This window comes from Amblyomma maculatum, chromosome 3 (genome assembly GCF_055883805.1).
Source record: "Amblyomma maculatum isolate TAMU_Amacu chromosome 3, ASM5588380v1, whole genome shotgun sequence".
Classification (NCBI taxonomy): domain Eukaryota; kingdom Metazoa; phylum Arthropoda; class Arachnida; order Ixodida; family Ixodidae; genus Amblyomma; species Amblyomma maculatum.
The window spans coordinates 114,612,305-114,625,535 of record NC_139346.1 but is presented as its reverse complement, the minus strand read 5'-3'; the positions used below and the strand labels follow the sequence as shown (position 1 = coordinate 114,625,535).

At 46.1% G+C, this 13,231-nt stretch overlaps 1 protein-coding gene across 1 annotated transcript in view; it reads left to right on the top strand.

The window, feature by feature from the left end:
• LOC146195751 (spliceosome associated factor 3, U4/U6 recycling protein-like) overlaps positions 1-9,889 on the top strand; it is a 64,781-nt gene extending 54,892 nt beyond the window's left edge. The window contains exons 21-23 of the mRNA XM_084597900.1: positions 1,955-2,038; positions 6,953-7,158; positions 9,547-9,889. Of these exons, the coding sequence (XP_084454026.1) occupies positions 1,955-2,038; positions 6,953-7,158; positions 9,547-9,730 (474 nt within the window). The 3' untranslated portion in view covers positions 9,731-9,889. The remainder of the gene's footprint in view (positions 1-1,954; positions 2,039-6,952; positions 7,159-9,546) is intronic.
• The last annotated feature ends 3,342 nt before the right edge of the window (positions 9,890-13,231 follow it).

Here is a 13,231-nt window from a genome sequence, read left to right as displayed (position 1 = left end):
TGCCAAACCTCGCGGTGCAGATTTTTGCTGGCCCTCATTTTATGCACATCTTTATGCCTGTCTGGACCGCATTGGATTGCACAGCCGCAAGTGGCACACCCTCACTTTACGGCATTCTCTTTGGGCAGACTGTGGGCCTGAGCCACACAATCTATCAGGAAAAGGGCGCTGAATATTTTCTGTTCTCAGATACAAGGCAAGTGCCCTTCGAAAGAGGCCCTTCAGCCATTGGAATCGACCAATTTTGGTGACGTGACAGTTAATCCAATTATATGTCGTGGTGGATCTCCTTTCATCTGCCGCACTCTTTATTTCCATGCTACCAGTTGTAGGGAGTATGCACCTACGTCACAGTGGCGGCCATTTTTTGGTGCATGTAGGAGGGCGAAAGGCTGCAGGCATATCTAATCTCCTTATCATCTCCTGCTCCAGCTTGCATTGCTGAAGCTGTGCCCTGCACCACAAAATGGCCCCCGTGACGTCACTTGAATACCTCCTATACTCTTGGACAGCTTTCTGTGACTCTAGCGAAAGCTAGGCTGGAAAAGGGAGGACACATGTCATTGCCACCACGCCGTGGCATGTATTGTTAGGAGTAGGGGTGTGGTGGGGTGAAGGGGGAGTTGGTGGGATGGTGTGGAGTCACTTGACAGGGCTGTAGCTCATTCTTCGTGAGACAAGGACACCTTCCCTCTCTTGCCTGGCCTTCTGTGTAGTGCCACAAAATATTGCCCGTGAATAAAGCTACAAAGAGGCTACTCATAGTGTCATATGAGGCTCAGTCAACGCCATTGGCTGGAGAGCCTCCTGTTAGAAGAATTTGTCGCTGCATTATTGACTACTGTTCAAGTATAGTTATGTGGCACATGATACTTTCCCACTAAAGGTAACTACTATCTCGGGGGGAGAAGGGGGGGGGGTCATGACACTGCAAGAAGGTGGCTTAGTTGTAATGAACAACCTTATTGTATTAAGGCGAAAGCCTTTAATGGCTCATTGTTGGCGTTGGCAAAAGTCACATTTTTGCGGCGGCTCTGATTGGTTGAGGTGAGGGTGACACCACAGAGGTCTCGACCAATCACAGGGCACTACTGGGGTATGTGCGGGTTATGGGCAAATATCAGTCGTGAGCAATATCCAGGCAATGACTAATTAATGAGGGTAGTTAATGACTAATTAATGATCTTAACTTCGACGTTTCTAGACATTGTGAAGATAATGCTTGGAACATTCTTGAAACTCGTCACCACTTGACAGCTCAATGACAGCACATGATGGATGATTAGAGAACAATGCAAAGACCGCCCGCCTGTGGGGTTGCGGTAGCAGTGCGCCATTTGCCTCGGTCGCCTGTGGGACACCGGCCGTGTAAGATGGCTCGCACTGCAATCTCTCCTGATACGAAGTGCGCCAAGGCTGCGGAACGCAAGCGGCTTTCGCCTTTCACTACTTTAGTCGCTAAAGTCCCTCGTGATTTTTTTTTACCTACGTTCTATGCTGAAGCAAATGCGTAGTAACGTACAGGTGTGCAGTGAACGCAAAGCAAACGAGTATGAGCCTTGGGTGGTGAAAACTCATCAGCATCTTGTGTTATAATATCCCACTGCAAAATTGTTCTGAATATTAACTAGCTGACCAAAAGTGGTTAGCCTGTGGTACTAATATGTCAGTGACGGCACTTGTTACAGAAAAAAAAATGGCGGAGGTTTAAGCCTGCTTGAACATGGTTGTAAGGACCAAAAACAACCGCTGTGGTGTTAGCGTGTTGCCTCCGAGATGTCGGTTTGACTGGATACGGTCTTGAAAGCCAGTGTACTCACCCAGCAAGACCGAGAGGGTACGGCCATTTTGCGAACACGCAAACATTAGGACATGTTCAATGATTTTGCTAAGCTCTGAACACTAAGTGCAGATAGGGCAGGTTTGACATTCATTCGTCCTTTTTTCGTTGCAGTATGGTGACCTCAAAGGTGTGCGGCTGGTCACATACCGCAATGGCCACTCTAAAGGAATTGCTTACGTGGAGTACGCCAATGAGGTGAGAGCGACACTCGGGCTTTGGACATCCTTTGTTTGTGTGACTCTGGGTGTGAGCAGGGGACATAGTTCATTTGCCCTCAGGGCTAGATGAGGAAATGTACGCACTGACTTGCATTTGGCAGGGTTGACAGCTAACGAGTGAAAGGGTTTTCTGATTCAGGCTCCTGCCGATAGCTGCCCACTCCTTTCTGTCTACAGTTAAACATCCTCGATGTAGCAAAGTTGCTAAAAATCTGTGCTTTACTTTGTTACTTTGAAGATTTCCTATGTCGAAATTCGTCTCCTAGCTCACAAACAAGGCTCAAAACTATTTTGTCACCTGCTGACTTGAAGAACCTTGGCTTGCAGGGGAAACTGACGTGCTGCTTCTGCACATCCTTCATTGTCAACAATGGTGTTACATATTTCCATTCCTATAGAGATTTCTCTGCCTCTTATTCGTGTTGCGAGCTCACAGATTGCCTTGCCATGTCTATCATGTCAAACACCTCATGTGTAATGTCCCTGTCGGGAGTTTTGATTTCATTTTCATGCGGTCAAATCTAGATTATTTAACTCAGTGCGTATTATAGTAAAGTACTTGTAGCATTAAAATCTTCACGAGGCCGGCAAAAATGTCCAAATCACTGTAATTACTCTTATCTAGGGCCGACCTTGATTCTATGCCGACGCCAAAAAGTTGAAGGCCGGAGGAAAAGAAACTTCCCCTTCATATGAGGTGACTGAATGAGAAGATGAGAACAACTGCAGCGAAACATTTATTTGCCAAAAACCTCAAGTCCGCTTCTTGCGGACTTCCGGGCACCTACCACATACAATGCTCAGGCGATGAGGTCACATGGCAAAACGAAGTTCCATTACCCGTGGAGTTCATGCTGCGTGAAGTCACAGTTATCCTCTCAAGTGCTATCACCGATTATGGTTACGCCAGTTACAGCTACACCACTGTCTGCTGATGCGTTTCCATAGGGGCGCCACTTGCATGCCTTTTTTTCCAGTTTCGTTGAGGTTTCATCATGATTTATAAATTATATTTATAAATCCTCGTATTTAAACCAACTTGTACGAGTTTTGTACCTTGTGTTCTTGAAGAAACTATCAACTTAGGTTTGAATAAATATGCAATCCCCAAATTTGCATTGTGGAATGATCATAAGAAAAAGAAAACTGCTGAAAACTTTGCATCACGGTAATTTTGTATATGAATGCCTGGATTATAGTAGCTGTGAGTTGAAGACCAAGCGACAACAGCTATGTTTTGTGGTTTCGTCAAATGCTTTGCCCACTCTGTTGAGAATGTCGAGGAACTGTTCCAGAATTTATAACAAGTGCCTCTGCATCCATTTTTGCATTGCAGCACGATAGCTTCACAAACGGCCATATTGCCCTAATGAGGATACTTTAGTGCACGGACTATGTCATGCACTGTGTCAGCAAGTCAAAGAATAGAGGAAGCAGCGGCTGCAGAAGGGAATTTGAGCAGGCATTGCAACTAAGCCAGAAGGACGTGATGGCATCTCATATGAAAACCAGGAGAACAAACTGTGCAACTGGCCTTTTGCGCACCCGGTAGCAGCAGCAACAGAATGGGGTGAATATAATAAAAACAAAGCTAACTATAGCGCTGGGCTGTGTTTCAGCAATGGGGGACCTCCGATCGTCATCGCACTTGCTATAGCATGCATGCCTTACATGTGGGTACCACTATTCTATTGATCTTTGGCTTTGTGGGTCATACCTCCAGGTGACCTCCCATCCTAGTTGAGTGGTGCGATTTAGCTCACACCTGAATTACCATACTGTCTGACGCCATAGAATTATGCAGGCATCAGCCAGGATAGCGCTTCTGGTTCAAATTATCCTAATTTCCAAATTAACGGGGGTTGAGTCAACAAGATTTTACTCTGATTCAGTATATTCGTATCTGTCACCTAAAAGTGAAAATGTGTTGTAGCCATGATTGCAGCGCTCTTTTTGCAGTGATCGTCCATCCACCGGCATTGTGGGAGAGCACCACTTACTAGCTGTTACTAGGTCTAACCTTCTTCTCATTTAAGCCTCTGTTTTCAATGCTTTGGAACTGTACAATGCCTATCTTAAGATATCTAATCCTGTTACCAGTACGCTGTAAATAGAGGTATCAGTACACTATGTAAACAGAATAATTTCTCGTTAAAACGAATGTACAGTCTTTGTCAAAAGCTTGGAGCCAAGGGTTTTGTTTGCGAGCCACAGTGTATGGCTTGTAATGCATCGCCTGGATTGTAAATCCCCTGAAGGTGTGTTTATTTAGTTCTGCTGCCTCAAACAGGTAGGCTTCCAAGAATACTGCAGGAGTCTGTCTACATAGCTTAGAAACAAATCCCTGGGCTTTCTACCTCTGACAAAGACGGTACACTCGGTTTTTGCTAGCTTTAGTTATGCTGGCTTTACTGCATGATGGTAATGTGGTATGGACATTGATTGCAAGAAACTGAAGGCCACCCTCAAGCCAATCCCTCATTCACTTCATTACACTGTTTCTTAGAGTGCTGGCGGTACCAGAGATCGTGCAGTTGACCCAGCTCGGCTCGCATAAAGTGCCCAAAGAGCTCTTCAGGAGAATTTCTGCTTGAAGAAACGCGATGCGTAATTCAGTATATGGAACGGCTCACAAAATTGGAGTTCGATACACTGTGTGACTTTTCTGTACTTCCTATGTACACAGGGTTTTCAAGGGTGCGTTTGGCATATCAAAAAAACTTTAAGAGATCAGTGCAGAAACTACATTGGGAGAATGCAAAAGCATTAGCGTTAGCGCGAGACATTGGTAGCTCCTAGTCGATGCCTTTCTACATCTACTTACCAACGTGGCATGACTCAGCACCTTTTGTCTCGTGACTCAACACTGTCATGTCACCTCACTAATGAATGACTTAAGACTTGTTGATGATACAGTGCTTCTTTATACCGTGACTTACAACTCTCATCCGGTCGCTGATGACGTCCCTTGGTGATGACGTCACGAGGGGACCAATTTCCAGCTACATATTTTGTGAAGACTTCCAGTGCCAACATAGCCTACTAATGTTTTCATTAATAATTCAATACATCTACGTATGATATGTCCAAGTTTGGGTGTAATCGTCGATTCCTGAGCATGCTCGTTGATGGCACATCACAGTGAAGCAAAGGAAGGATGGCTGGTGGTGGCAAACCACACAGACTTCTCGGTAACTTTCGTAACTTGGTAGAAATTTCCTGCCCAGGCACATCAAAGCTGCATGTGACACAACCTCCAGAGCACTGTGACTACTCAGATGTACCAGTTGAGCAGATTTGCCGAAGGCAAAAATCCAAGTGGCAAATTGTATTGATTTATTACGCCATTTAATGACCAAGATGGTACTTTCGCTGCAAATAGAGCACTTATAAGGGTGTAAAGGTTAGAAAAAAAATAAGGGTGTCACTGCCACCAGCTGTTCTTGTAAGAAAACTGCAGTGTTTTGACAGTTTCTTTATTTGTTCGCTTGGATTCTCGAGACTGGGTCGAGATTGACTGGTAAAATTGTTTTGACACTACACAGACAGCATGGCCGGAAAGAGCCTGGGGAAAAATTATTACAATACCGAAAATTGGACAGAGTTGCCTTTGGTGTGCCTTTAATTAAAACTGCTCGTTGTTGGCGCACCACAGTCACTGTGCTCGGCTGCACAAGCTTAGTGCTTGTGCGCGCCAATAATACTTTTGCTGCCTGCATACTGCTGACAACCCCTTACATTGGGAAATACAGCGAATTAAGTTACATCCTGAAAGCGGAATATCGACACCAAATTTTGGTGGCATTTTTCTTTTTATTGACGATGTGTAATGATGCATATGTCATCCTGCACGCAGTTTTTGCCTACGACCGCTAAATATTTTATAATTGAATTTTCTTTTCTCGCCAGTTTCGGTTTCGGCAGCCGAGAGATGACTGTGACGTCACAATCAAGACTTGAAATGCGGCATAAAAGGCAGCAATATAAACGCTGATTCTTCACTTGTTGTGATTCCTGTTCTTGAGTTAGGCTGGGTTTTTCATTGTAGCAAAATGAAAGGGCACAGGAATGATCATATTGCTGTTTTTTCTTCCCTCACGTTACCAAGACTTGAATTTGATGTCACACCCATTGCTCGGCTCTTGAGACCAATACCGAGACAGGTGAGAAAAGAAATTTGATTGTAAATTATTCAGCAGTCATAGATGAGTATGACATGGTGATCCGTGTGCAGTAATGTCTTAGGCATTATTACAAAGGTTAAAACACGAACCCAAAAATTAGGTGTCTATAGTCCTTTAAAGGGCCCATGAAAAGCTATTTACTTAAATTATAAAATGCGCACGAGCAATCATTAACCCATCAATCCTCTCCGCAGCATAAAAAATTTCAGCTCTTTTTCATTGGCACCAAACGTATAGGCGATCGAAAATCCTGCTCCTCCTCTCCCCCCTCAACTCGGCCCACGCTATCGTGCAAGAAAGAATGAATAAAACAAGTCGCGATGGCACCCCACCATGCTCCGGCCTGCCCACATAACTTGGGAGCGTCCAATGAGCGGGCGCGCCAGCTGCCCAGCTAACAGCTAACATCAGGGGGGAATTTTGCGCGCGGGGATGTGTTGCCCAAATCGCTTATGAGTGGTCGCAAGAAGTACTTTTTAAAAATTATTTGTAAATTATCGGGTCCATGCAAAGCTTACATTATATAAGTTTACTGAAAGTAGCATCTCAGGGGCCCTTCAAGATGTCTCCTTTCATTGGCCAAGACTGGAACATCCTCAGATGTAGCTCACCTGTATGTCTCATGGGCAGTGAGATAGCCACTGTTCTCAGGAGAGCAGTAACTCTCGCTTTGGTTTTGAGGTGCTGTGCTTCCGCCCTTTGTGCAGACCGCCGCCACAGTGGCCCTGGTGCAGACGGACGGCATGACACTGGGCAAGCAGGCACTGCAGGTGGCCATCAGCAACCCTCCAGCCAGGAGTGGCCGCCCACAATACCAGGGGAAGGGGGATGGCACAGAGGCGGCGGGGGAGACGCGCTACCCACTGTCATCACAGGTGGCCTCTCTGGGCGGTGGTCCTAAGGAAACGGGCCTGTGAGTGATCATTTCTTCCATTCATTCCTTGCCCCCTACACCCAGCCTGTTTGACGCTGGCCCTTACTGCTTTGCTCTTTACTTGTTATATGCACGACAAAAAAATTAGGGAAAAATCACATACATTTTGTCCATTGGAATCCCTTAAGGGCATTCTACTGCACTCTCTTGCAGGCCTGCAGCAAGCTCTGTGAAGGGAATGGTTGCCTTCTTGGTTTCCATCAAAGCTTATATACCTAGCCATTGGTGCCTAATTGCAATCAAAGAGTCTTTCAGCTCCACTTCACACCCCTAGGGAGGACTTTTATTGCTCCTTATTGAATAATCTACTTTGGGTTCTTTGGTGTGCTAACAGCAGGGGTGCTACACCATGGGAACAAACAAGGTGTCAGTTTTGGAGAACAATTTAATATCATGTCAGACTTATTCCATGAACAACTCATGGAAAGAAGTGCTGCCCAGAATTGTGCATTTCCACCAGTTAGCTTCTGCAAACAAAATGAGCACACCGACAGCGATTACATCACTAAAAACAACCAAAGTGATTGTGACAACAATAATACAGTACATTGGGTTAATGCACTGCCACAGCCTCTGTGTCTGAGCCTGTTCAGGACATGTCTCTGCTTGAAATGTCATTTCATAATTTGTGGGCTGTATTTTTATGGTTGTTTTCTTTGGTAGTACGCAAAGTTATGTTTAAAAGAAAAAACTATTTTTGTGATCATCTGTGTAGCCACGTTGATATCTAAGTTAGTAAACAAAGCAACTTCATGGTAGAAGTGATACAGGTTACTTAACCTTGTGGCGATATCCACTGGTCGCTACGGAGCACGTTTTCTTGCTCCGGGACGACGATCTCGAATTCCACTGGTCGACCAAGATAGGTTGCGCGTATTCCGCTGGTCGTTTGGGGCAGCTCGGGACGCTCCAGCTCGATCTGCCGACTGAAGTTGGCTCTCGCCGGAAGTCCTAGTCGCTGACGCCATAGAGTTTCTTACTCTTACCTAGAGGGAAAGCTGTGCTGCCGTCTATGGGCGTTTACATGGAGTTTCCAGACGGCCAGTTCAGCCACCATGGGCGCTCAAAGCATCATGGGCCGGTGAGCTACCGAGTGCAGAACTGCAACTTTTGGCCAAAACTAATGCAAAGATAAACGTTGTTCTACCATAAATAATGCCCTAAGATTGAATATTGTGACTATAAATTGTAAAGAGAGAGAGAAACAGCATGTCAGTGTGATATTTATCCAATATAAGCGATGGCTCTTTCTCCTATTGGCTTAGTTTTGAGCAGCACAAATACCAATATTTCGCACTTAATAGGCAAACTTTGAAATAAAAAAAATGTTATGAAAATATTTATCGTTGCGCCATCACTTAAGGAAGTTTTTAGTGGAATTTCGGGAAACAGAAACCATTTATTGGCGACGTGTGCTTTTGCGCCTTCGCTACTATGGCTTTCGCAGTCTATGTACGCGCCTTCAAATGATGATGATGACGAAAAAGAAACATCGCAGTAACGCCACTCCACGTACCCGAGAAACACCGACTGTCCCGCAACAAGTAGCACACCGGCCCATGATTCTTAGCGCGCCCATGGTGGCTGAAGTGCAGCGCCCTCAGCTTTCCCTCTAGTTAGTGTGAGGAACTCTATGGCTGACGCGGTCACTTCCGGATGCTGCTGGATTCTTTTGGCTGTTGTTGACCGTTTCAGTGACATCGGCAGAGGGCACTGGGCATCACCGTTTTTTGCGCAAGTATGTCGAAGTGCGTCTATCGAAAAACGTCTGCAGCGTTAAGAAATGAGAAAGCAAGTTGTTGAGGGCCGCACTCCTGGCTATTTATTAACCGCAAACATTTTGGCGCTGGGATGCGACTACAACTTTCGAAACCGGCTCAGCTTTACTTCCGCCGCGCGCTCTACACGTTCCGCTGGTCGACCAAGGCTGATTCGCTCTGTAGCGCTTTAGGTCGGCTCGGGCGCTCAGCTCCGATCGACCAGTGGAAATCGCCATTAGTGTGCAAGGCTGCGTATGTGTGAGAAGCACGGTCTATCACTGGAAACACGTTTCACCCTGGTAAAGAGGTTGTTATTATGGCATGTTAGAGCTTCCTGTTACCTTACCAAACCTACCCCATTATATTGAAGGCCTTTGTAGTTGTGCAGGCAGAAAAAGCTCATTGCTTTGCAATGTCAGAACAGGTTGCCCAACCTTTTCTTAAGGTGTTTCTGGGTGTGAGGCTACTGGGTTTTAAACACTAATGTGGTGAATGCAGTAGCATCAAATGTTTTCATAGGACCTTGTGAGACCGTATTGTTGTTGGGAAAAGAAAAGAACGAAATGTGAAATGGCTTGCTTCTATTTCTATTTTCTTTTTTATGCAGGAGGGGTCGCGGCCGCACACAGGTGTCATTGATGCCTCGAGCTGTGCAGCAGCGCACAGTTGCTGTCAAGAAACCAGAGCAGCAGCAACAGAAGGAGCAACCGATGGAAGTCTCAGAAACACCCGCTGAGGGCAGCAAAGGTCTCAGCAATGCGGACTTCCGGAGCATGCTGCTGAAGAAGTGATCACAATAATACATTTGCATGCAGGATATGCAAATTCAGATCTTGCATACTAATGCTGGTTGTTTGTAATTTCATCCATCTATCATTTTTCCTCTTGATCAGGCCTTCTTCACGGGAAGGCTTAATAAAATTCGCATTCAATGTGTGACAGAGTGGTGTGACAGAGTGTTATTTGCATGGTATGCTTGACAAAGGCATCAAGCCTACCGCGTGCACGGCCGTGCGGAGAAGCACGCAGTCAGGTACAGGAGCGAGGTTAGGAAGCATGAATGTAACATCCTGGCTGCCCAAACTCAGGGAAGCACCAAGAAGGCATTAACTTAGGATTCCTTAGTAAGGGACATTTCTGAAGTGACGTCAGGTCGCCTTAGAGAGTGTGAGGTGCCCATAGTAAGGTAAGGAGCGCTGTAGAGTGCGCACATGCTATTGCTTTTCGTGGATTTTTATATCAGTGCTTGCCAGCATCTGGCTATTATAGTATGACAGCACAGACACAGCTGCGCAGGGAGAGGGCTATTCCTTGCATAGCTCGTGTCTTGTTTGCCGTAACATCTACAATACATCGATCTTTCCTTTGTATTTCCCGTTTCTATTCCAACTTCAACGCGGTGTAGGGGTACGTGATCGCAATCGTGCCTCTAAGCCCACGGGCCGGGTGTGAATATTTCAAAGCACGGACAGAGCTTTTGACAACGTACTCCCTGTAGAATCAGCGTAGCACTCACAGTGCATTCACAAGAACGTTGCTCCAACGGCAAGAGGTAGCACATTTAACTCGCGTGATTTGTGTCTCACTTGCAACGTGGTCACGAGCACGCGAACTTTCTCGGCGAATGTTTGATAGGGTAGGTTTTTATCCCTGCCCTGCCACTTTCTCGGTTTATTTCGTGATAAGCGTCCGTTTGCCGTGCACGATTAAGCGCTGAAACGCGAAGTTGTCCGCAGGAAAGGGCGACCTGACAACGCAGTCAAGGGCGCGGCAGCTACTTTGTGCAAATATAAAAACCATCCGGCGATGCGCTTAAAGGACGCGAGGCCGCTTGCTTGTGGTTTATTGCATAATCTACAAGGTATATGTACAATGGTAGCGAAGGTTCCATAGGCTCCCATTGGTCCAAAAAATGGCGGCTCATGGGCACCGCCATATTGGGGGGCAACTACGTATGAGTGACGTTGAATGACGTCACGCATACGTATGTTTTTAGCGCGAATTTTAAAGTGGTCTTTTTAAAGAACCCGCCTTTTCAAGCCGGTATCTCATGAAGGTTGCCTTTCAGTGCGCACCAACCTTTTCCAGTCAAATGTGCTCGAGTTCCTGCTAGTTATGGCCTTGGTAATGTGCAATTCGGAACCCAATGAAAGTTACTGGCAAAGAAGGCAGCATAGAAAGGCAGCAACACTTTCAGACGCTGGCTTATCTTGGCTGGCTAAGAATGCAATCATGCATGATTCGTAGGGGAAACCTTTGTGGAAATACTGGTGCTACTACTTTTGAGTACAAGGTATGATGCACAAAGCACAGGCTCAAGTGCACAGTTTGCAATACAGTGTACGGCAAGTATGGTTTTCATATTCATGCTTTATTACAGCAACCAAACAAATACAGTGATAAAGCACACCAACAAAAAATACACCTCACAGGCAGCTCAAGCAGTAGTTTCTTTAAGCTGGCTATTCATCTTAATGGTCACAGTGCGGATAGAAAAAAGCCCTGCAGTTTCACGAACGTTGCCAGGTAGGAAATTGAAAAGCGTAGAAGACAGTGCTGCTTCAATTGAGGCAAACATGACATGACATAAGTAGGCGCATCAACACGGGTCGCAGCTTTTTTGACGACAGATACGCAGACGGTTCGAAGTGCTTGAAAAAAAACCCGCAAGTCTCGCAGCTGCCATGGTGTCTTCTTCTCCAGGCTGACGTTGTGGTAGCACCCACGCTCACGCTCGGCACCTGGACGTGATGCAACGTGCACGTTATTCACAATTGCGCCGTAAGGAATACTGCATACTCCAAACGCCAATGCGTCATTATTCCTGTCAATGCTAACTGCAGTACATTATATTTCCATTATATCTGAACTATGGTAGTAAATGCTCGCCCCAAGCTCTCAGCGCCTAAGAGTGCGGTTACGTACGCTCGTCCTCATGGCATGCGGGTAGCTATACTTTTCTATGGTTAAGATTGACGAGAATGAAGTGCGTTTAAAGTTACCCTAACGGTCATGCATATGCAGGATAGCAATAAGAAGACAGGCAGTAACTCCTGAGTGAATTCAGTTAAAGCACCCTCAAGGCCGCGCATATACACGTGGCTGAATTTTGATACTACCAGTTGCTAGGGTCAAATTGGCTTCGCGGTGTTGGAAAACTATACAGTGTTGTGCTCAGACTTGTCAGGCAGCACAATTGGTTTTAAATTGGCCTTCCGGTCAGTGGCATGCGCGTGGTTGCTCCTGAGAGCCCGGTATCAAGTTAACGCTGGTGATAGCCGGCTGCATGAAACTCACCATAAATCAGACAAATGGTGGGCCTGGGGGGCCTCCTTCGCACAGCTCAGCACTTAAAGTGTGTGCCCTGTAGTGTATTACATAAATATCACCGAAAAAATGAAGCCACGTGCGCACGAACTGGTTACAGAAACAGAAGCCCAAACAAACAGAAACAGAAGAAACAGCCCAACGAAAGCATTCGGAGCATACCTAGAGCAGACGCCTTGTAGCAGACGACACTGACAACAGCTCACCTGTGAAAGTCCAGCGGGAAGCGGTGTAGCTTGACACCGACGCCACTGTCCATGCTGTCGCAATGTGCCACGGCGCATCGTTTCTTCACACGCCGCAAGCTCATCTTGAAATAAAGCGCTAAGCGCTTCAAAAGAACAGCGCGAAGCGTGCAAAGACGGAAAAAGACTTCGCACTGGCCGCACGTCGAAGGAAACGACAAAAACCGAGAAAACTGCCGCAGCGGTGCGGCGGGGTGCAAATTTTACAAAACGGTGACAGAGACGCGACGCGCAAGGACGACGAAAACTTCGCAAAAGGGGCATTTCAAGACTGGCGATAAGAAACCGCTTCGTGAGCTCCCGCGGCCACTGTGGCTGGGTGCCGAAACAAGGCCTGCAAAGTCAAGCTGCAAATGCACCGCACACTCATCAACAGGGGGCGTAACAAGAACGTTGCAAAAAATTAAAAATGGGGAGTAATATTTTGCTAAAATAGTTTACCTATTTTATAAAACGTGGCATTAAAATGTGTATTTCTTTATGTTGTTTTATAGCGTTTTATTTGTGCTTTTGAATTTCATTATCTAAGTGTTTTGGCCCCCCCAAAGTGGCTGTGCTGCTGTCGCGCTGGACCGTTTTTGGGCCCAGCCTTCGCTACCATTGTACATATACCTTGTAATCTATTGCGGTTTTGCTAACCGGCTCTGCCGACGACGCGAACGGAGCCAACCAACCGACCATGAAGATTCCGGAAATGACGTCGAAGATTTGAGCCTCCTT